Source organism: Brachyhypopomus gauderio, chromosome 1 (assembly GCF_052324685.1).
Source record: "Brachyhypopomus gauderio isolate BG-103 chromosome 1, BGAUD_0.2, whole genome shotgun sequence".
Taxonomy (NCBI): Eukaryota; Metazoa; Chordata; class Actinopteri; order Gymnotiformes; family Hypopomidae; genus Brachyhypopomus; species Brachyhypopomus gauderio.
The window spans coordinates 39,193,446-39,216,791 of NC_135211.1; the positions used below are offsets into that span (position 1 = coordinate 39,193,446).

At 40.6% G+C, this 23,346-nt stretch overlaps 2 protein-coding genes and 1 non-coding gene across 3 annotated transcripts in view; 2 read left to right on the top strand and 1 right to left on the bottom strand.

Annotated features, from left to right (window-relative positions):
• The window catches only part of stim2a (tromal interaction molecule 2a), a 28,669-nt gene extending 23,366 nt beyond the window's left edge, over positions 1 to 5,303 (top strand). The window contains exon 12 of the mRNA XM_077013552.1: positions 46 to 5,303. Coding sequence (XP_076869667.1) covers positions 46 to 1,420 — 1,375 coding nt within the window. The 3' untranslated portion in view covers positions 1,421 to 5,303. The remainder of the gene's footprint in view (positions 1 to 45) is intronic.
• On the bottom strand, positions 3,636 to 3,851 carry LOC143528034 (small nucleolar RNA U3). Its single transcript, XR_013134341.1, has one exon. It is a non-coding gene; the product is annotated as a small nucleolar RNA U3 (small nucleolar RNA).
• Positions 5,304 to 6,136: 833 nt separating the features above from the next.
• On the top strand, positions 6,137 to 9,471 carry LOC143527318 (uncharacterized). The gene is made up of 5 exons (XM_077022467.1): positions 6,137 to 6,270; positions 6,472 to 6,855; positions 7,061 to 7,246; positions 7,539 to 7,603; positions 9,184 to 9,471. Exons 1-5 carry the CDS (start codon positions 6,234 to 6,236, stop codon positions 9,304 to 9,306), a joined length of 795 nt encoding a protein of 264 aa, XP_076878582.1. The 5' UTR covers positions 6,137 to 6,233; the 3' UTR covers positions 9,307 to 9,471.
• The last annotated feature ends 13,875 nt before the right edge of the window (positions 9,472 to 23,346 follow it).

A 23,346-nucleotide genomic window follows, 5' to 3' on the forward strand; every position in this document is an offset into this window, starting at 1 on the left:
TCAGTGTTTAAGGACTGTAGAATGTTTTCTCTGTCTTCTCCATAGAGAGTGTATGGAGTCTGCAGTTGAGGGCGAGTGTATTGGCAGGATGTACACCGGCCCTGGGCTGGACACACCGCCCCGACGGTTATACCGTGAAGATGTCGACCTTTTCTCTGACAGCGTCACTCGCAAAATCTCACGCAGTGAACACGAGGACACTCCCTCACGCAAGCTGTCACGAGAGGAAGCCAGGGAATCTCTGAGAGACAGCTCCAGAAAGGTTTCGAGGGAGGAACTCACTGTGGAAACCCCATCCAGAAAGACATCTAGACAAGAACCAGAGGCGTCAGTAGAACCTTTGTCGAGTTCTACGGGTTCACAAGAACCTAACCTTGCTGTTGATTCCAGGATGGTAAAAAGGAATTTAGCAATTGATATTAATAATTCCTCTCTTAGACTGTCCAACAGGGAGATGTCAGATTCTCTGGTGGAACCAAACCCTGGACTAAGATACAGGGAGGAGGCTGATGGAAGTGTGAGCATTCAAAGACGTAAGGTGTTTAGAGAAAAGAAGGATCTCTCAGGAGACAGCCTCTCTAGAGTGTTGCCAACAGATGAATGTGAGACTGATATAAGACGTAAGGTGTTTAGAGAAAAGAAGGATCTCTCAGGAGACAGCCTCTCCAGAATGATGCTGGCAGATGAATGTGACACTGATATCAAAAGTGGAAATTCAGGCCCATATACTGAAGGTGAAACTGACTTTACCCTAAAGACGGCAGGTAGAGACAAAGCTGATGTTCCGGTGGAAATGCCAAAGGGAAACCTCTTTAAACCGGAGGCTTCTATAGGGGACGTTTCCCCCTTCTATAGGGGAAAACTCTTTAGAGGTGCTTCCATGGATGGTGGAACTAGAAAAAAGACACTTGATGAATTGGACATGGAGACCCACCGCACAATGTCTTTCCGAGAGAGAAAGGACGATGGCACTTCTAGAAAGATCTCTAGAGACCAGCATTCAGAGATGTCCAAAACATCCAGAGATGAGTTCTTGCCTGCAGACCCAGGCCACTTCAGCCAGCCTGATCTCACCATCAGCTCTTTGGTGATCTGGGCTCCACCTCCAGATCCACTCAGCCAGCTGGTTTATGATGGCATTCTAGAGAAGTCCTACCAGAGCCCACTACATGCCTCCAGTCCTACATCTCTCAGCCACGCTGCCTCACTGTCCTCAATGTCCACCTCCTCCCAAAGCCTTGTGGGTAGCGAGAGCTCCATGAGTAGGTCTCCTCGCCATGACAACACATCGCCTCCAGAGTCCCTCAGCGGAGTCAAAGTCAAGAAGACCTCAAAACTCAAGAATCTGTTCAAGAAAAAGGAGAAGAAAGACAAGGATCCGTCTGCAGATCATGCACAGGACAGCTCGCAGAAACTGTGACTCTGTTTAAATGGTAATTAGTAATTAAGGGGTCATTGTGACGAGATTTGAAGCATGTTTTAGATGCATTGGGAGTCTCTTTTCATGCTCTCTTCATATAGAGGTGGTATTATTTGTTGCAGATTTGGTTGTTTAGGTATAAAAATTTGAAATTTTGAACCTCTGTTAGCAGGCGTTCTTCAGCCCCTGTGGGTGTGGTCATTACTTTATATGGGGTGACAAAGAAACCCGTTGTTGCAGTGGTGTTAATAATTCACTCTGGGAAATCTCTCACCAAAAATAAATTCAAAGAGGTGTGGTGGATTTGGGATGTCTGCCTGAAGCTGCAACAATGTTGCAGTCTAACACTTTGGACTCACTTACTAATTAGTACATATTAGTAATAATTAGTATATTTACTCTGCCTGTTTGTGTAGGTGTTTATGGATGATCATGCTTTATCTTTCTGAGGCTCCATTCTCTACTTCCACGTCTATTACGTCCTTTAATCCAGTGTGATTTCTCTACGTCCACGTCTATTACGTCCTTTAATCCAGTGTGATTTCTCTACGTCCACGTCTATTACGTCCTTTAATCCAGTGTGATTTCTCTACGTCCACGTCTATTACGTCCTTTAATCTAGTGTGATTTCTCTACGTCCACGTCTATTACATCCTTTAATCCAGTGTGATTTCTCTACGTCCACGTCTATTACGTCCTTTAATCCAGTGTGATTTCTCTACGTCCATGTCCACCAAGTCCTCTTGTCCACTGTGATTCACAGTTGTGGAGTCTGCAGCGTGATCTGTGTGGGAAGATTCAGTATTCATTACAAAACCAATCAGTAAACAATACTGAACACAGTCATACTGAACACAGTCATGACTTAAACGTGTGGAATGTCTTGATGCACAGAGAAGTCTTGAGCAAATTGGTCAGGGTCAATAACAGAACTGCATTTATTCATTGTTTGATTTAGTTAAACTGAACTAGTTTTTGAATTAGTTGAGCTGAACTAGTATTTGATCTTTTGTGAATTGGAATGAATGGGATTTCAGTACTGTCTTATATTTAAACTTTATTATGTCCTTTACACATTTGGCTCACTGCACTGTTCAGACACTTTTATGCCACTTTTGTGTGGCCAGTTACAATGTGATCATAACAAATCTTTGGCTTTGTTTGTATTGATATTTATTCAGTAATTTAGTTTGACATTCTTATTCAAATGCCTTAGTTTGACATTGCATAATCAGGTCTGTGTGTGGGTATGTGTATGTACATGTATGTGTGTGTGTGTGTGTGTGTGTATATATATATATATATTAGTATGGTTAGTGTCAGTATGGTTAACTACTTTATTTGACAGCGTGTACATTCTCTTTACAAAGGGATACGTTTACTAAAAATAAAAAATAGGTACTATAATCAGGGTTTTCTTCTCACGAGGGTTCTTGGGTTCAGAGAAAGACACTATATACGTGGACCTTCATTCATGCATTCATTCTCATAAGTGTTTACATTATCATGGTCTAAGAAAAAGAATACAGTAATAGTCGTCTGTTCTCACAATTTGTAACATCATTGGTGACCACTAGATGGCAGAAAATATTCTTTAAGGGAATTTGGCTGTCGGAAACAATCAATTTAAACAGAAAAATAAAAAGGAAAAGACATTTTACTACTACATACTAATCATATCCAGTAATATCCAATAGTACAGTTCAGTACAGCAATGGTACAGCAAACCAACGTTCAGGATTTTAATAGAAATAGATTAAGTGAATGAATGCTTTGTGCATCAATAAAGATGGCATTACTTTTTTAAAACAAATTCTGAGCCTTATCATTTGACAGGTCTACAGCCACAGAACAGTCTGTGTCACTTTCAGAGGTGTCTAAAACTATTTTGGTCTTTGCTTCTATACAATACAATTATTATTAAAATTGTTTATTAAAATACAATTATTATACAAATTTCAATAAAGTGTATGCGTCATATTTAATGTTTGTAATCTGTTCATAACCTGTTTGTCATCAGTGCTCTATGTTTTGTTTAGGAAACTAAAGGAAACTATAGGTTATACATGTGATTGGTGGGCTGCTGGCATGCATGAGCATAAAAGTCACTGTCGTACATTACCTAATGACATCATAGACCATGACATAGAAGAATAAAGTACCATTAATACATGTATGCAACTAAAGTTTCCCTTTAGACTGTAAATAAGAGCTAACCACTCTGAACATGCTTTCTCCCTCCTAACCTGCGAAACGCAGGAGGAACATTCATCAATGACAAGGAGCGTATGATTATAAATCATTACTCGTTGTCCGATTCGCGCTAAGGAGAAAACATCTCAGCTCATCATCATGGTTAGGGAGATGTAACACTTTCGAATCACATTTCTCAGTTAGAAACTATAGAAATGATTCCTGAAAGTATAGTCTTAACTTCCAAGCCACTCTGTCACAGTCCTTTAATCGTCTCACCACGTTTCACCATAGCGCTAAGACGCTCTTGTCAATCTGCAACCACGTGAAAAATGTACAACTTGCTCAGTGCGCTCAATGTCTATCATGTTCATGTGTTCCTGTAAGCCCCTCCTCTGTATAGTGTCTTCGTCTTGGTTTCTTCAGGATTTGTCTAGCCACGCCCCTTTGTTACACCTCCGTGTTAGTGGGTCTTAGTTGTATGTGTATATGTAGCAGGTGTCTGGACTCTACGTGGAGCTTCATTGTCCTTTATATCTGGTTGTTTATGGCGATAGATGCTGGTGTCCGCCCTTATTCTAGAGCTCTTGGTTTGTTTGGCTTTGTAGTTTGTAATTAGATAAATCTCTGTGTTTCATTTTCTACATACTAGCAGTTCTTTAGGTTTCAGGGTTTATGTCGTTTGGTTTATGTTCTAGGATGGGTTTTAAGTTTATATTGTGTTCTAGTGTTTGAATGCATGTTTCATATCTATGTAAGGTTTCTTGTTCAACGGCTAGTTCTTGTTGGTGTTCGTTTTAGTCTAGATCCCTGGTTGAGGTTTATTGTCGCGGTATTGTGTTTTGTCCATGTCCTGTCTGTGTGACCCGTGTATGAGTCTGATTATGCTTTGTCGTTTGTTCATGGTGTTAACCTGTTTGTGTGTTATGCTTGTGAGTCTGTGTATGTTAGTTTTATTAATTAGAATGATTATTAGAATTAGAATAGTTAATTAGAATTATCTTTGTGTTACCTACTGTCATGTGGGTTTGTTCAGGTCTTGGTGTGTATATATTATCGTAATCTTGAGGTTGGTTCAGTTTTCTTGTCATTCGTCATTTCCTTTGCCTTGGTTTGCAGTAAGTGTTCATAGTTCAAAATGCCTCGTCGTCCGCGTTCAGTGAATTAAAGCTAGTTAATTAAAACTTACTGATTCTATACTCTCTTCCGTGTATCTGTCGCATGATCACACCACACCCGAAATGTTACGATCTCTTAAGATCAGAGCACTGATGACTGCTCACATTATCAGTTTTCTTACTCACCACCCACCACATCTTGTGTTCTGGTGACAACATGCATACATATATAGGTTTTTTACACACACAACCACAATCTAACCGTAAAAAACGTTTACCGAGTGCAGATTGTTAGCCTAATGCTACTCTACATTACTAGTCATGTGGGGACCTGGATAGAAACAGAATCCCCACTGTGGAAGAACACACTCTTTCAGACACACAGTTCTCCAGTGTTTGTTCACACACACTGAGACAGAGGCCAACATATCTGTGTTATCAGATGAACTGTGTAGTCACATTTCCAGCCAACATGGAGAGCAGCATCTGACAGTCAAAGATTAACAGGAAATCTCACACGAGTGTGTGCACATCATCAAACAGTTTTTTCATGTTTCTTTAATGCAGACTCTTATTTGTTGGTGTGTTTATGTAAATGTGTTAAATAAAAAATGTATGATTGCATATCTCTGCAAAGTGTGCACTTCACGGAGTGCATCGTCTGTGCTGTCTGATTAAAGTATGTGTGCACACTGACAGTGATGAACTAATCATAACTAAATGTATATACAGGAAGGCATACAGGAAGTGAAAGATATTTGTGTTTGTGTGTGTGTGTCTGTGGTGTGTGTGTGTGTAAGTTTGGAAAAAAAATCTGCTCTGATCTCCAGACCAGAGTAAAGGTTCCATCTCTGTTGCACTGCACAAAACCTGCATGCTTGCAAGTGGCTAAAGGAACAGGAAGTCCCGCCCCCCATAGCTCAGGAACAGGAAGCCCCGTCCCCAATAGCTCAGGCCGCTCTGTCTACTTTTAACAGCTGCTTTACATTGTGTACAACAATACAAACTCCCCTTTTAGTCAGTGTAGTTAAACTGACCTGGGATCAGCTTACAAAGCACTGTTACATGACATTTTACATAATCTGAATTGGTCAAAGATATTTATAAGTGAGATCCCTCCAATCAAATGCACTCACACTAAACGTAACTTATGCTTCAGTGGTGCTGTGTTGTATTGGATAAAACTGGGTATGGGCGTGGCCTACTGGACAACATCTCCTCTGATTCGCTCCTATCTCCTAAACTTAAAACCCTTGCACATCAGTTAAAAGAAACGTACATGCCACCAGCCAATGAAAATACGTTGATCAATCAAAGCGTCACCCATGACGACTGCTGACCAACAGCGAGATATTTTCCACTGATCACTGTCACCTCAGCCACAAAACTGAACCCCATCACACAACAAAAATGTTCCATTGACGTGGACCAATCAACTCTCAGAACAGACATCCGCCTAAAAGCCCCCGGCCGCCATTAGCCAGTCAGCACCAGCGTCTGAGATGGAGACATCGAGAGTCGCCCTCCTCATCCTCATGTGTAAGTCACCTTTACATCTTGTTACATTGAACACAATTTCGAGGCCATTTATTCTGAAGGCCTGGATGAAACACTTCAACTGCAGTGATCTCATTCAGTCTCCACTCGTAGGGCATGTTCAGAATCTCCTATGAGTTACTCAGTGTTGTATGTGTGGAAGTGGCCATGACACCTTGTAGTGTAAAAGAGTTTGTGGTGCAGGTTTGGTGTTCTCCAGTCAGAAGATCTCTGGACGAGAGGAGCAGATGAGAGTCAGACAAGGAGATGACATCACTCTCTTCTCAGACTGTGTTTGGAAGACAGGACGTAGGATCTTCTGGCTGAGAAACAGCTCACATGGGCATCAGCCCCCTCTCAATATATCAGCTCAGGGTTTCACATCTACTGATTTCCCACGTTACTCTATTGAGTTTAATCCCTCCTACAATACTTTTGATCTACGTGTTAAGAACATCACTAAAGCAGATCTGGGTCTGTACTACTGTGCTGTACGTGAGACTGCCATTACTAGAGATGAAACTGGAGTTACACACTATCGTTATGTGTATCACTATGGGAATAAAACCATTCGTCTCTCTCTTCTGGGTAAGATCATGTATCCTGATTTCCTGAACAGGTTTTTCTTTTAACACTTACATGCCCTGACCTGCTGGTGTCTTGTAATTCAGTTTAGGAGACACCTGTAGTCTTCAGTCACACTCTGAAGTTCTTATTAAACTAAGTTTGTCTGTGTGAACTTTTAACACTGGCAATGCCCATTATTGCAGCTTCACTGCCTCTTTGATTTCAGACTCATCTCTCCCTGCTGTGGAGATCCCACACCCCACCTACACCTCCAACTGCACCTCCACCACTCTTGTACCAGAGTGTGGTGTCTGCTGGACGCTGCTGATCACTGTGTGTCCTGTGTGTGTTCTCCTCTCCTCACTCCTCTCCTCCACCTGTGTCTACTGTCTCTGTCACAAGAGACATACAGGTATTTCATTCAGAGTCCATCTATATAGCATCATTGTTACTCTAAGATCTTAATTAACAACAGTTCAGGTTCACTGGGTTTAATGATTTTCATTTAGTACCTTTGGCTTTTTTGATGGATCTGGTCAGTTTAACTAGCTACATGCATGTACTGCAGATACGTATGTAGTATCAGAATGTATTAATGTTGAGCAATACTGACGACATTATGGGTTTAGCAGTGATGTCTCCCAGAGTTCCAGGATGGATCTGGAATGTGACTGGCTGAAATATTTTTCCTTCATTGACAACAGATGCAGAAACTGGTCAGAGAGGGATATGCAAAACACAGAGCCAGAAACACCGAAATACCGACGAGGTACACACACACACACACACACACACACACACACACACACACACACACACACACACACACACACACACACACACACACAGATACACACACACACACACACACACACACACACACACACACACACACACACACACACACACAGATCACTACATTTGTTCATGATTGAACATTCTTTGCTGTCACGATTCCCATGGCAACACCCTTTATTTCTTTCATTTGCTTCTTTGTTTTGGTTTCTCCTGTCATACCTCGTCATTTAGTTTCCAACCCATACTTTGGTGGGCAGTGATGGCCTGGTGGTTAGGGAACTGGTCTCATGACCGGAGGGTCGTGGGTTTGATCCCCAGACCTGAGGCCATGACTGAGGTGCCCCTGAGCAAGGCACCTATCCCTCAATTGCTCACTTGTATAAAAAAAAAAAAAAAAAAAAAAAAGAGATAAAAATGTAAGTCGCTCTGGATAAGGACATCTGCCAAATGCCATAAATGTAAATGTAATGTACTTTGTTTCAGCCCGTACTGGTTTCACCTGTGTCTTAGTCTTGATTAGTTTGTGTATTTAAATACTGTGTTTCACAAACCTGGTTGTCGGGTATTTTGTTTAACCTCTGTTTGCTTTGAATCATGTTTGGTGCTGAATCATGTTTAGTGCTGAATCATGTTTGGTGCTGAATCATGTTTAGTGCTGAATCATGTCAGCTCATGTTCATGTTCAGCTTCAGTTTTCGTTTTGTATGTGTGACAATGTTTTTTGTGCAGCCTATACTGAAAGACTCGGCAGGCTCTGGTCGGCTTCTTTCTCTGATTTCATTGCCTACAGCAGAACATCCGTACAACTCAGTTAATCTGTACAATAAAAACATCAAAGCTCCTATAGACATTCATACAAGCTAATAAAGTTGACAAGAAAATAAAACCCGAATAACTGAAAACTGTGATCGTATAGTGATTACATTAAAAAAAACCCCAAAAAAACTAGCCATATCATCCCTATATTCACAAGACAGTTTGGTGATTCGACGTTTACAAGAATTAGCTTGCTTTACAACTCACACCGCTGCCTAGCATATATAGCACGGGTTTTTATGCTAATAACGACATTGGCATTGTAAAATAACGCATCAAATGTAGTGAATTAATATTAGACAACAGGAAAGTAATTGCCACCCTGTATAGTATCACAACTCATTGATAGCTGTAATTTTCTCTAAGTTAATATAGACACAAGTTATTGTAGTTCTTATCTACATATACAATTAAAATGGGAACAATAACTTTTTTTCTTTTTCCATAGTCTATATTCATTTTGACAGGATTCACACAGGTGTTTATTCTACTTTCATTTTAACTGTTACATATGATTTGGTTTTTGTTTGTATTTTATTATTTGCAAAATCCTCTGCACTTGCATCCATCTCCTTGCACACACACACACACACACACACACACACACACACACACACACACACACACACACAGTTGTCATCTCAAATTATTTACTATAAACTCATATCTATTGTCATTTTAAATTAAACTTTTTAACAGTAGTTCTCTTAAACGTTCTTGTGTTTGTGTCCACAGGCAGGAGATGAGGTTTGCTACAGCTCGATACACTTCTCAAAGGATGGACAGAAACACCCCAAAAAGAAGAGAGTTCAGAACTCTGATTTCAGTACTTACGCTGAGGTCAGAACTGGAGAGTAGACATCTGAAACTCCAGGAAGTTGAGCATGTTCATGTGTTTATGATTCATTTATTCATTCGTCTGAATTTCATGGTTTAATTTTGCTTCCAGCTGTTTTATATTAGATTGTTGAGATAATGGTCATTGTTTCATGAATATTAATTTTCATCATTCTTTATTTTCACTTTAAGACCTTTTGTATTACTTCCTAAATATCTTTGTAGATAATGTGTGGAGAGAATCTGACCAAATATTTTAATTGTTTAAACAATTTTTTAAAAATACGTTTATTAGTAAGTAGGATATATAATTACAATAAGAACAAATACAAAACAGCAATGACAATGATATCTTTAGAATGTTGGATAATAATAAAGAAAAAAGTTTATAAGAGAAAAAAAAAAGAAAAATAAATAAGTAAAACAAAACAGAATGAGTCCACTGTCCTGTTATACTAAATTAGTATTAGCCAACAAAAGGTATTCTTACATATATACATACCTGTACATACACATGCGTACACATAGTCACAATTGCAGAGTCACCAAATTCAGAAAATGATAAAATATCCGTAAACATGTAAACATGTTCCCATATGTAATACAGCATTGCACTGGTTGAAATGCATTATTGTGACAATCCCAGTAATGTCCACACTGGAGACCACACCAGAATCTATCTGTTTGGTGGTGTATTTCAAATGTTCGTTTTTTCAGGGGCAAAACAGTGGATATTTGGGTCAGCCACTGATTTTTTGTGGGAGCTGCTGGAGACATCCATAACAGCAATATGCATTTTTAGCTAAATAAAGCAAGACAGTCAACAGGTGTTCCAATCAGCTATTTCATCTATTTGTAGGTCTTAAATACAAGAGGTAAAAGCTGGGGAAAAAATGTGCCTGCTTTTCCATCTTGAAAATAAAGGAATGTACATCCTTCCAAAAAGCTTGAATTTTGGGGAAATACCAAAACATGTGCATTATAGTACCTATATTTGAATTACTTTTAGGGCATAAAGGAGATGCGATCGAAATATTTTGTTAAGTCGAGCTGGTGTTATATACATTCTGTGAATAAATTTCCAAGTTCTGCTCTTGAATATTAATGGAAGTGCATTTCAGAAACACCCTATTTGGGATAGCTTGCCAAGCTCCACCGTCAAACTGTTGCTTAATGTCCTGTTCCCAAATTATCCTATTTACATCCCCTGTCGGAAATATAGCCATCGTGTCATGTGGTCATGCCTCCCCCCTGTCAGTCTTGTGTTTAGTTTTGTTCTCTATGTGTTTGAGTGTCTTTTATTTTGACATTCCTAGTTGTCTCTGTTTTCACACCCCTGCCGTGTTCTCTGCCCCTCGTTATCACTTTCAGGTGTGTCTAGTTGTGTGTGTCCCTTGTTTAGTTGGTGTATTTAAGTCCTGTGTTTGGTCTCTGTGGTTGTGGGTTATTGTAGCTTGTGAATCGTGAGTTATGTTGGCAGTTGTAAGCCGTAAGTTTATGTTCTAGTCGTGAGTAGTGGTTTTTGTTCAGCTAGTTCATGCGCTCCGTGTATTTTTATGTTAACTTGCTTGTCATCTTTGGTCTTTGTATATGTTATACTCTTTTGTGTTAGTCATTCATATTAAACCTCCAAATATCTGCATCTGCGTCCTACCTGCCCAGCCCTGTTTGTTACACATCGAGGGCTACATAAGGATAGATCGGGTTCACTGCGTATCATTGGGACTACTGCTCGTCACTCTCACTGTTTTCGTCGAGGGTCGAGTCGGGTGGCTGACCACAGTGTACTAGCTTAACCAGCCCAGTCGGCTAGCACCGCTGCTGGATTTGATGGCACAATCGTCAACTTCGGTCTACTTAACATCCGCTCATTAACAAGCAAGGGACTTCTTGTTCAGAATCTCCTCATCAACCGCAAGTATGACTTTCTCTGTTTAACTGAGACTTGGCAACAGCAAAATTACTATTCTCAACTTAATGAATCGACTCCTGCAGGGTATGTTTACATTGTATGTTTGCAAATCTCGCGAGAATGGCCGAGGAGGAGGTCTTGCGATAATTCATTGGGAGGATTTAAAAGTCTCTCCAGTGCCTGCTCCTGTTTTTACCTCCTTTGAGGCACCGATCTGTCGACTTGCTGGCTCCACTCCTACAGTAATTGTTAATTTCTACCAACCTCCTAAACACAGATTTTATTCATGATTTCGCTACACTACACATCTCTCTCGCCGGCTATTATAGTTATGGGTGATTTTAATATTCATTTACAGAACAATGTGCTTACTAAAGACTTCATATCATGCTTGGGAGAGCTTTGGACTGTATCAATCCATTGATGCTCCCACTCACTCAAGGTCACATTTTGGACCTAGTTTGTTTGTGGGTTACTCCTTTTAACTGTTCTGTTGAAGAACTAATTTTATCTGACCACTTTCTTCTTTCTTTTAATGTTAACCTCCCTCTCACCACTAATAAGTTTCCCCGTCTCATCACCTTCCGCAATATATAAAATATTGATCTAATCTCCCTGTCCTCCAGTTTAGTTGCTCATTTGGATGCTCAATGGTCCCTGATGAGCTGGTGTCACTATATAACACTGGTCTTCAGGCCAGCCTTGACTCTGTTGCTCCGCTGAAATCACGTACGGTCCACGTCTCGCACTCTGACCCTTGTTCAAGGATGAAGCTTTGGCTCTTGAAAACTAAGGGACGGCTGAGCGACTGCTTCGGAAAACTGGTCTCTCCGTTCACAAGGACATGTACAAGGACCATATGTTTCATTATAAAGAATGTTTAGCTCAAACTAAATCAAATTACTATTCTGGTTTAATTGCTTCCATGAATGGTGACACTAGATCACTTTATGCATTTTATTAAAAAACTTCAAGTGCCGGACTTTTCCACAATACCTGTGTTCTACTTGTTATTGTAATTCTCTTATGAGAATTTTTTTGATGAGAAAATTAAGAAGATTTACAAGTCTTTTAAAACAAAATGAACGCTAGGGTTCTTCAGGTACGGAAGAGGATTAGGGCCACTATAAAAAAATAAAATAAATAAATGGAGCATTGGAAAAAAAAAAGGGCAGCCAGAATTCTGAGATTAAAGTCAGAATTCTGACTTTTTTTTTCTCACAATTCTGACTTTTTTTTTCTCACAATTCTGACTTTTTTTTTCTCACAATTCTGACTTTTTTTTTCTCACAATTCTGACTTTTTTTTTCTCACAATTCTGACTTTTTTTTTCTCACAATTCTGACTTTAATCTCACAATTCTGACTTTAATCTCACAATTGTGGGTACTTGGAAGTCATCAGCTTAATGACAGAGACCAGAGACCAACAGACATGTAGAGGCGTGCAGTTGGTGAACCAACCTGTGGACTTGGAAGTCATCAGCTTAATGACAGAGACCAGAGACCGACAGACATGTAGAGGCGTGCAGTTGGTGAACCAACCTGTGGACGTCTGAAAGTCTCTGATTTAAGCGAGTTTCTACGTGGGCGAGGGGTGCCAGAAGACAGCATTTCATTAATGGAAGAGCAGAAGGTGAGTAACAAAGACAGTTTGTCGGCTGGCACTTTTTTGGCGCTGCGTGTGAGGTCATCCCTGAGCCGCGTCGCGTGGGTTTAAACCAAGTTTAAACCATAAACTTGGTTTATACTTGACACGTCGCGACCGGCGCGTGGGTCCGAAAATGACATAATCGCGGTGGCTCGGCCCCTGCGCGAGGGCCCCGCGCGCTGTCGCTTCGCGAGGTCATGCACCTCTTGAATTTTGTAACTTCGATTTTTTTGTAACGGTCATAATTCAGCCTTCAGTGGGGCAGCCCTGTTCTTAATCACAATGTAGACAGCGTGACTGTCAGTACGCAAGAAACATGCAACATGCAACCCCCCCTCCAAGGCGTGTGTACAATACGCCCGGTAACAGTCATTCCCAGTAGCGAACCGGTGAAATTCTCAGCCCGGTGCAGCGCCAGGCTGCTGACTAGAACCATGCTAACATAGACTATAAATTGTGATTTCAGTCTTGAACAGTCTTAAACTGATATTGGCTGGCGGCTAGCACTCATAACATGCTGCTTAATTTCCGTAGTAAACGTACTCGGTTCAAACTGAAAAGAAGTACAATAATACTCAAAAACCCGTAAATTCACCGACTTTGATGTAATGTGAGACGTTGCCTATTTGGCTAACATTATAAGCTAACAAACATGCTAACAAGTAACGGTTACTTGCTGAGAAAAAAGTGTCAGCCGACAAACTGTCTTTGTTACTCACCTTCTGCTCTTCCATTAATGAAATGCTGTCTTCTGGCACTCCTCGCCCACGTAGAAATTCGCTTAAATCAGACATTTCATCCAGTTCACCAACTGCACGTCTGTAATGTCTCTGTCATTAAGCTGATGACTTCCAAGTACCCACAATTCCGAGAATAAAGTCAGAATTGTGAGAATAGTCAGAATTGTAAGGGCGTAAATCTAGCCAGAACCGACTCTGAGTAAAGCACAGCCATTTCTCTCGAGGAGCTCGAAAGCAGTTGACATTCTTGCGCATAGTATTAAAAAGAAAAAAGTTAATGTCATATATAGCAATAGCGATTTGCGTGTGTGCTTACTATTAAATATTGTTGATTGAAATTACCATATTATATTATTGATAATATATATTATATAGATATTATATTATATTAGATATATTGATATTATATTAGATTACATTAGATATTATATTAATATTTGTCACAGTACGGCGGGCCCCCTACTGGTCTCCCCCGTGTACAGCAGCAGCTGTCCTGTCATGTTGCGTCGTGTGCGTCCCTCAGGTGGGCGGAGCCCATGATCCGTCTCACCTGAGGGTCGTTTGTTTGCCTAAATATGTCTTGTCTTTGTACCAGTTGACCGCTGGTTATTATATCCTTAATTTGGATCAAGTCACGGGTTTTTGGTTAGCGCACTTTCTATATTAAACCATACTTTTTCCCTGAGACTTGGTGTGATCGCGTCCATTCTATTTCGCTCACCCTGCCCGTCATGGAATAACCAGCCACTTTCGGAAGCCGCCAGTCTCCTTCTCTTTCTTCTTCGTTCGTGGTCATGTCTCGTGGTAAGTGTTTGTCTGCGTGGTGTTTTGTTTGAAGAGCTCCGCCGTGCTTTTGTGTTGTGTTGTGTTTGTGTGTGTGTGGCACGGCGAGGACCAGGGCGCCTTCCCTGGGAAAACTCTTCATGTTGTATGGTGTTTAAAAGCGTGTACATGTGAACGGGCATATGGATCCGTTTGCGTTGCTCGTATGTGTCTCACTTATATGTTTTGTGTGTGACGCGGGTGCTGCTTGTCACCGTCGCCTCGCTCCCCGTTTGTCTTGTTTTATGTGGGGAGCAACTGCGAACTTGAGCGGCGCATCACAATTTCATGTGCAGAGCGCGCATGTCTGGGTCCCGTTTGTCTGTCAGTTTTACACCGTGTGGGTCTAGTTTTTGCGTGTTTTGTCCTAGCGTGCTTGTGATTTGTTAACTGTAATTCCACGCATGCTCCTCCCCTTAAATGTGTGTTTGGGGGGGCATCGCTCCTGACGGAGGCCCTGACCAGGTAAGTGGGGGATTCTCCTGATTTGGAGAGGAAACCTTTCCCCCATTGTAGGGGGGGATCAGGGTAGTGCACGTTTGTGTTTTGTGTTGGTGTGTGTGTATGTGTGTTTTATGTGCAGGTGCTTCTCCCTGGCGGTTGATCGTGGTGTTCCTGGACCTTGTGGGGGTCTCTACCTGGGAGGAGCCCCCTTATGTTGTGGGATGACCAGAGCCCGGTCATAAAGAGCTCCTCCCTAGAGGGCTGGGGCCCCCGGATGTTTGGGGACCATGGGGCTCCGGTCTGAAGAGCTCCTGCGGAAGATGCAGATCCTCCCTCCTGCTCGGGGTTACCAGGAGGCCTTTGGGGCTGTTCCCCAGCCCGCGATGGGGGTGCTCTGGGCCTCGGTCTCTGGTGCTCCTGGGTTGGGTGGAGGAGTCCACCTCGTAAAAGGAGGCCCCGGCTGGGGCTGACTCCCCAGGAGGCTGGGGTGGCACCTAGCAGAAGGCAGGGGTCAGCTCCAGGAGGAGGTAGGTCCAGGGAGGTAACCATACACCTCGAACAGATAAGGAGCCGAAGCTCCTTGTCCTCACACTATGTGGGGCTCACCGGCCGAGCGCCGGTTAGGACGTGAGGGCCCTGTGACCGACCGGGGCATGGTTTAGTGTCATTAACGGCCCAGTCGGTCCAGGATCCCGCCCAGGGAGGGGAGCTAACGTGTGTCTTGTGTTTTATGCTGTTTCAGCTCCAGGACTAGAGGGGGTGTCACTGTCTTGTCCCTACCTTCCGGCCCCTTTGGTTCGTGTGCTGCCGCTGTGTGCCGCACAGCCGGTGGAGGGGAGTGCGGCTTGGAGGGGGGATCTGTCACGGTATGGCGGGCCCCCTACTGGTCGCCCCGTGTACAGCGGCAGCTGTCTTGTCATTGTGTCAGTGATCAGCACAGGTTTGACAGGCTTACCATTGGTCGATCTGCACAAAACTTCTTGGGTGTGGGCAAGTGCACACCCCCTATGACATACTCCAGCCGGGTGTCGATTGGCCACTGGGGGGCGCTATTGCAAAAAAAGCAAGTATATCCCCTACATAATTCCATTTGGGAACATGCAATTGGACTCTTGATTCCTTGCACTAATGCAAACAACTTTCCCATTACATGTACATGCACAGTTCATTTACAGTTAATAATAGTTTGAAATCATCACTTTTCATACTCCTAGGATTTTCATACTATCATCACACCTTTATACCTACATGTATGTACAGTTTCTATGTATGCTTATGTATGTATATGTATTAGTATATGTTGTCATAGTTTGAGTACATACACTACCACACACACTTCTACCTAAATGTATGTATAGTTTGTATGCATATCTATAGTACATGTCAGTCATGCCAGTTATATCAGTCATGTTCTGCCAGTCATGTAAGTCGTCATGCCAATCATTTCAGTCCAGTCGTATTATTCATACCAGTCATGTCAGTCATGTCTCTCATTCCAGTCATGTTACTTTTGTTCGCCATGCCAGTTATGTCATTTCAGTCATATCAGTTATGTCAGTCATGCCAGTCATGTAATGCCAGGCTTTGCAGACTACATTCATACTTTGAATACACGGGTAGTCATGTTATGCGTGCTAGGTGTGCAAGGAGTGAATTAACAAAGCATAGTCTCTGGCTCCCTCAATCTTTCTGTCAGTAATATACAGGCCCAATCATGTATAGACACATGCAGGCCTTCCTATATTGTTCACATAGATGCAGCCCTAGCCAGATGTGCTATTTCTGTGTTTCCCTTTCTGACACATGCAACAACAATAACGATCTACAATTCAGGCCTCTGGAAATAAGGGGCAGATAATACTAGCAATCGCCCCATTATTATGTGTTACAGTCATTTTAAAGGGGAGTTGCAAAATCAGATTGTCCGTATCTCCACTCCAGACATGTGGAGGGATGGACAGTTCCTCCATCTGGGCAGTGAGAATCTTCACTGCTGTGGGAGTGGTGCAGATCCCCACAACCTCCACCTCTTCTGACAACGGTACCACCTCCGATTTCTGTGAATAACAGGGAATATGATGATTGCATGATTGTGAGCTCAAAGGTAAATATTTTGAACAATTTATACTGAATTTACAAGGTTTAGGGCAGATATACTTATTAAATTAATATAATACACATCAATTATTGATTATATTATACAGTCAGATATTTGTTTAGATTATTAACAATTTTCATGGTGATGTGGCTGCAGCTCAAGTTCATCAGGATCAGTAGTGTTTTATATTTTATCAGTCATTGATATTTATATGTATCATTCATTGATATATTAAGATATTAAGTTACATTTCCAGTTACTGTGTGAGCAATTCCAGTTACATAGAGCAATTCTGAAGTGTTAGAAGATGGCTAACCCACGTATGGCGACAGATAGTTCTTAATTGTCCTTCTACATGGTAGGTGTTTCTAAAGACCTTTTGATTTACCTTTACAATTGTGTAAGTACTTGAATTGAAAGTAACTTCTTCATTGTTTTTTAATATGGAGGTGGCTGATGACCACATTTGCCGAGAGATTGAGGCCTTCCAGTGCAGCATCTCTCCACAGAACCACCTCATATTTCTCCTTCCCGGATATCAGCTCCAGTCACCGGACTGGAACAGCCCCGTCTTTCGTGTTTTGGAGCTTTGTAGTGCTCAACTATAATGAAACAAGAGTCACAGATGATATAAGTAAAATAAAGACATGACTAGTTAAGATTAAGGTTCAATGCATTACTTATGACACTGTGGGTCACAGAATAGATTTAACTAGACTAATATTTAAACAATTAATACTCACACTGGCTATTGTTCCTGAGATTGTACAGTAGCCTGCAGTCCAGTTTGGCCCATTTTTGTATACTGGGGAGGGAGGGCAGACGGCATGGCGGCACTGTACCTCTAAATCAGGAGACACTGCAACATCTGATGTTTTAAATACCATTGTCGATGGGGTAAAAAACATTTTTGATGTTCCATATTTTTCAGACATATTGTACCCCTTGATGAAATATGACTGATTGTCTTCAATTCTGTGACAATCATCGTTTTTTTTTAATGGAGCAAAACAAATTTTTGCCCATCGCACAGGGCACAAGTTGCCACCCTCTTGGAGGTCTTCACTGCCACCAAGCCGTCCACTAATTCGAATGTCTCTGCCCTCTTTGCTGGGTATTTTGCCACGCACTTCACTTTCATCTGCGCTGGTCTGTCATAGGGAGTTGATACTTTGACGAGCATGCTAAGGGATCAAGAAAAATAAAACAAATTCAGCCTGAAAAAACAGATATGGCCACTATTGTGCATGAAGAATGGCATAAAATCCCTCCGAACACTTGTATATGTCATTCCCAAGACAAATTGACGCTGTATTGGCCGCAAAAGGAGGCCCTACACCATACTAATAAATTAAATTATTACCCTAAAACCAGGTGTATGTTTCATTGTCCAACCTGTGTATGTATATATATACTCTATTGTGAGGATCATGTCAGAAATAAATCCTCTCTTTCTGCAGTATCTTTTCAGTAAAACGGACGCTTACAACAGTTGTTGATCAGACAATGACCCAGGCTCAGTTTATCAGATAATAAATAATTTAAACTTAAATAATTGTAGGCCTACTGAAATCCATGATTTAGGTTTCTCTAATTTTGCAGTATTTTTATAAACAGGTGTACAGCTTATTTTTTTAAAAGAAGACATTTTGTATTCAGTAGTTCCAGGTTTCTACAATAAATAGTTCATTGAACAAAAAAAATCCTTTTGTTGTCATTTTTTTAAGGGTCAGTGTATTTTTTAATAATACATGTAACAAACTGTGATACCGTGATAACACGGTATTTTCTGAGACGGTTATCATACCGTGAAAATCTCATACCGTTGCAACCATAGCATATATACCTCCTTCAATTTGAATGTAAGACAATGGAACCATGCTTTTTTCCCAATGTATTTTTGACCACTTCTATTGGTCCAGTCATCATGAAATTGTACAAACATGACTATCACATGATGCAAAAAAGTCAAAATGCCCAAAAGTGGAGATACATGTTTTGATGCTGGTCACCTGTTGAAACCAACCACGGGTCACTTACCTTCTCCTTCTTTTGGGTCTAGGTTGGTCTTCTTCCTCAGATTGTATATCTGTGTGCTCCACAGTTTCAGGTAGTTTTCTTCTAGCAGCACTGTAATCACCTAATAATTAAAAGACAAACTTCAGCCACTATAAACTGTGAGGCTGTATTGTTCTGTAAAGCAGGCTTGCACTTAATGTCTAAGGCACTATCCACATGTACCCAGACATTTTTAAAAATATAGGAATTCCTTTAACTATGAAACACTTGCGTGAGCACTCCAGCATAGCATAGCGATAATGTTATGTTGCACCATTGTTACTTAAAATCACGAGGACACGATTATAGTGTTGTAATCAAAACACGCTGTATACTTACTTGCTGTTTAGAGAACACAAATGCTGTATGGGATCCATGAGTCTTGTGGTTGCTCTTGAGATTTGACTGCTCTCAGTATCATTTCTTTTTTATAAGGAGGCCAGTAGCAAATGCCATCTTTCACCCAAGCAGCTGGAACAACTTCTACCTCATTGGTGTCTTTGAACCCAACTATGTTGTACATTTTGTTACCGCTGTAGAAGTGGTACTAGACAAGTAAAAAAAGAACAGACTTTACAAGAAACACTTGAACTCAAATGATATTAGTAAATTCTTAGCAAAGTCATTCATATAAAAACACAATGCTGGACTTGCTAGAATATGTACAGATACAGATAAAAGCATAAAGTTCTGATACACTTGGGAGCACAGCACATCTCTGAGGACCACATGACCAGTGTAAAGCAGAAATTGTCTAAATTGTCTAATTGTCTCAGTTGCTTTCCATCTATGCCTTTCAGCCAGAGTCCGTGCAAACTCAACTGGTACATACTCTTTTAAAGAAATTAGCAGCTGAAGAGTGCTCTTCATAACTACTATCATGCTCACTTTCTGAAGTCCTGGACTGGTATTCAGCAACATCACCTGAAACAGGTTCCTCTAGATTTGTTTGTGGGATTATATCACTAGTTTGAGAGGTGGTTGTCCTTTTCATTTGTTTAGCTGCCTTTTTTCGAAGATTTGACTGAGCACTATATGGCCATTTATATTTATCCATTTCAACAAGTACTTTTAAATTCTAAATATACTAAGTATATTCTAAATGCCTGTAAATTAAAAGCTTCAGAATTGATTCAGGTTACCAAGTTCTTGAGGCCTTTAGTAAATTGCTTGGCTGAAATGAGTAGAAGTGTTAAATGTGCAGTTCAAGTAGTCAAGGACAACTGGCAACCATCCACCTACAGGAAAACACAATCACAATGGCATTGTATTAATATATATTTTTTGAAATAATTATTCGTTACTGTTTAATATTCACCAGTTAAAAGAAAATGGTGCAAAGATAGCTGGCAGCAGATATCATACTATCCCTGACCAAGTTATATAGTAAATTAGGTTATCAAATAAGTGAGGAATATTTTATCAATTTCTCAATTTTATCATAGTTCAGAGATGATGTGGCTTAATGGCTACTGCTCACATTTAGCCCACCCATGTTCCTAACAAACACAGACAACAGTCTCCTAAAAACAAAGATCACTCGCAAATACTTATTTTCTGAGCTAATTACCATACTTGCAAGTAACTTGCAATAATAATAATACGTTTAATTTATATAGCGTCTTTCACAAACTCAAGGTCGCTTTACAATGTTAAAAACAATATCTCCAGAGTATTTTGTAATATGCGCGCGAGCCGCAGCTTGTGTGTATATTTTTTAAAAATCAGCTAACCGCAGCAATAGCCAACTAGCCATTCACATGTTTCTTTCCTGTGTAAATTATATGGTGCCTTGTTAGAAGAGAAAAATAACGTTACACGATGTTCATCGGACTGGGAAAATATAAAAATAGGCAGTAAATTCCAGATTACACCAGTAAGCAGAACCACCGTGAAGTGGAACAAATGTCGGATAACGGTGCTAACGTTAGCTAGTTCTGACATTAGCTAGCCCTTTCTAGCTATACAGTGGTGGATAGTTAAAGTAAATACAGAAATCTGGAGCGCAGAAAAGAAAGGAAAAACATTTACCTGACGAATTTTAATGTTGCATTGTATTCCAGGTTTGAAAAGTGCTGGAATTTAGGCTAAAGTACTTGAAAATGCTTGAAATTGTAACTACTTCGTTTTACAACAAATATCTGTCTAACTGAACAGTTCTCTTGTATTATGTTAACAAATACGAGCCTCTTGTAATTCCAGGACGAAACATGAGAGAACGTGAAGACGTTAAGATTGGGCGTTTTGAAAATAAACCACCATTAAATAATGTGATTAAAAGCGAATTATTTCGAATATATGTATAAATATTTAACTTATTTAAGTTTAACATGCTGGGAAATATTGAAATAGACCTTTAAGTGACATACAAGTGCTTTAATTCCACCTCATAAAGGTGTATGAACCCTGCAAACATGACTTTGTTCATTGCGCTGAAGCGTGGCACGCGCGAAGTTACAAAATTCGAGAGGTGCACGACCTCGCGAAGCGACAGCGTGTGAGGCCCTCGCGCACGGGCAGAGCCACTGCGATTACGTTATTTTCCCGGGCAAGACTGTCAACGGGCCTGCATGTCTTGCACAGATTCAAAGCCAAACACGAAAGGGTCCATTACATCACTTTGCTCGTCCTCTGGCAGCCATGATCCACTAAGAGACTTGAATGCACTGATTTTTTCCTCCTGTTCATCTTGATCCATCATCAGTATTGGTGGCAGAGAGATTGTCCTGTTAAAGCCACCACTGTGTGTTTCCAGCCATTGTACTGCAGCCTTTATGTTAACCATAATGCCAGGCTTCTGTCCAAACAATAAAATATTACACATCTGTAATCGGTTATTTCACTGCATAGTTTGAGCACGACTCCAAATAGTGTTTGCAGTGAATATTGAGCAAAACTACAAGCAATAACTAAGAGACTGTTTTGAAAAAGACCATTACATCAATAAATTAACCCATTATAGACGAAATTATTTAAATTAAAATTTACCTTTTGGTCATTGTCACAGGACAGAGAGTGGCTGGCAAGAGTAGTATGAGTCATCCGGGGATGTTTCGCGTACTGGAAAATTTCATTTTGGTCACGGCATACGGCATACTGATTTGGGGCTTGATCAGTACTCCAGTAGTATGTAGTAGACTATTTTGAAAAGAGCCCAAGGGAATGGGGAAAACTAGGTGGGACCAGGGAGGAGGGAGGAGCTGGACGTGACAAGCTGTTTCAGTGGAAAAAATGCAAAAATAAATCAATGTGCAAAAAAAGATTCAGTTGAGGCACTAAAGGCCCAAAAGTATCAAAATAACTTGTATTGGCAAAATCATTTAGATCATAGAACTGAATCAAATTGTGTGGTCTTTCATGTAAGCACTACCATACTAATATTACAGTAATTAAATAATGTAAGACATTTTAGTTATATAAAGGTTAATTTCTAGTCAGGCAGTGCACGTTTTGTTATGAGATATAATTTTAATGTTATTGACCTCATTGATCTGAATCCTACAAGACCCTTTATTTGTCTGTATTCTCCATAAGAGGATTGCAGCATGAGTTTTTATGAGTTCTTAGGTTTTTGGGTAGCGCCCCCAACAGCCCAATTTGAACCAGACTTGGCAGACCCCACAAGGGCCCGAGTCTATAGAAGATTTGGAAGACTTTCAAATTGGGAGTTGATCACTTACAGTACATGGTTTATGAGTTATAGCAATATAGGTCATTTATGGCATGGGCACAAGGATATAATGGAAAAATGGATCCATGTGAAAATAGAAATATCCTACTTTTTTCATAATTATTTACCTACAGAGTCTACAGATTATGCCCATAATAATCTTGCCATCATTGTATCAAATTCCTAGGAAAAAATTGATGACAAAATGTGACAAAACTATGCATTTTTTATTAGGGCTTAGAAGGGCAAAGTTGTCAGGTGGATTGCAAGGAATCAAAAGACTCAAGTTGCATGTTCCTAAATGAATATTAGGAGGAGTTATGCATGATTTTCACAAATAGCGCCACCTAGTGGCCAAATGTTTTGAAATTGCACAGCATGACACAGAGTCCTGAGATATGCATAGTGGTCAGGTTTCATGTTGATTGGCCAATGTTAAGTCTGTCAAATGGCCAAAACCAATTAATTGACTCATGTCGGCCATGTTTTTTTAGTGATGATGTCATCATTGTGTGTCTTGATAACACTTGACCCCCTGATGATGCATGTAAAGTTTTGGCTTGATGTGACCAATGGCCAATTGATGAGAAACAGTTTTTTTCATGTTATAGTGCCCTCTATTGGACATTTGTGGCCATCTTTGACCCGTGACCTCAAAGTCATGTACC

Bases quoted from the DNA above. Each gene is read 5' to 3' on its own strand.
- LOC143527318 (XM_077022467.1), top strand. From the start codon at position 6,234: ATGGAGACATCGAGAGTCGCCCTCCTCATCCTCATGT. The intron at 6,271-6,471 runs GTAAGTCACCTT...TTTGTGGTGCAG, and splicing joins CGCCCTCCTCATCCTCATGT to GTTTGGTGTTCTCCAGTCAG. The intron at 7,604-9,183 runs GTACACACACAC...TTGTGTCCACAG, and splicing joins AACACCGAAATACCGACGAG to GCAGGAGATGAGGTTTGCTA.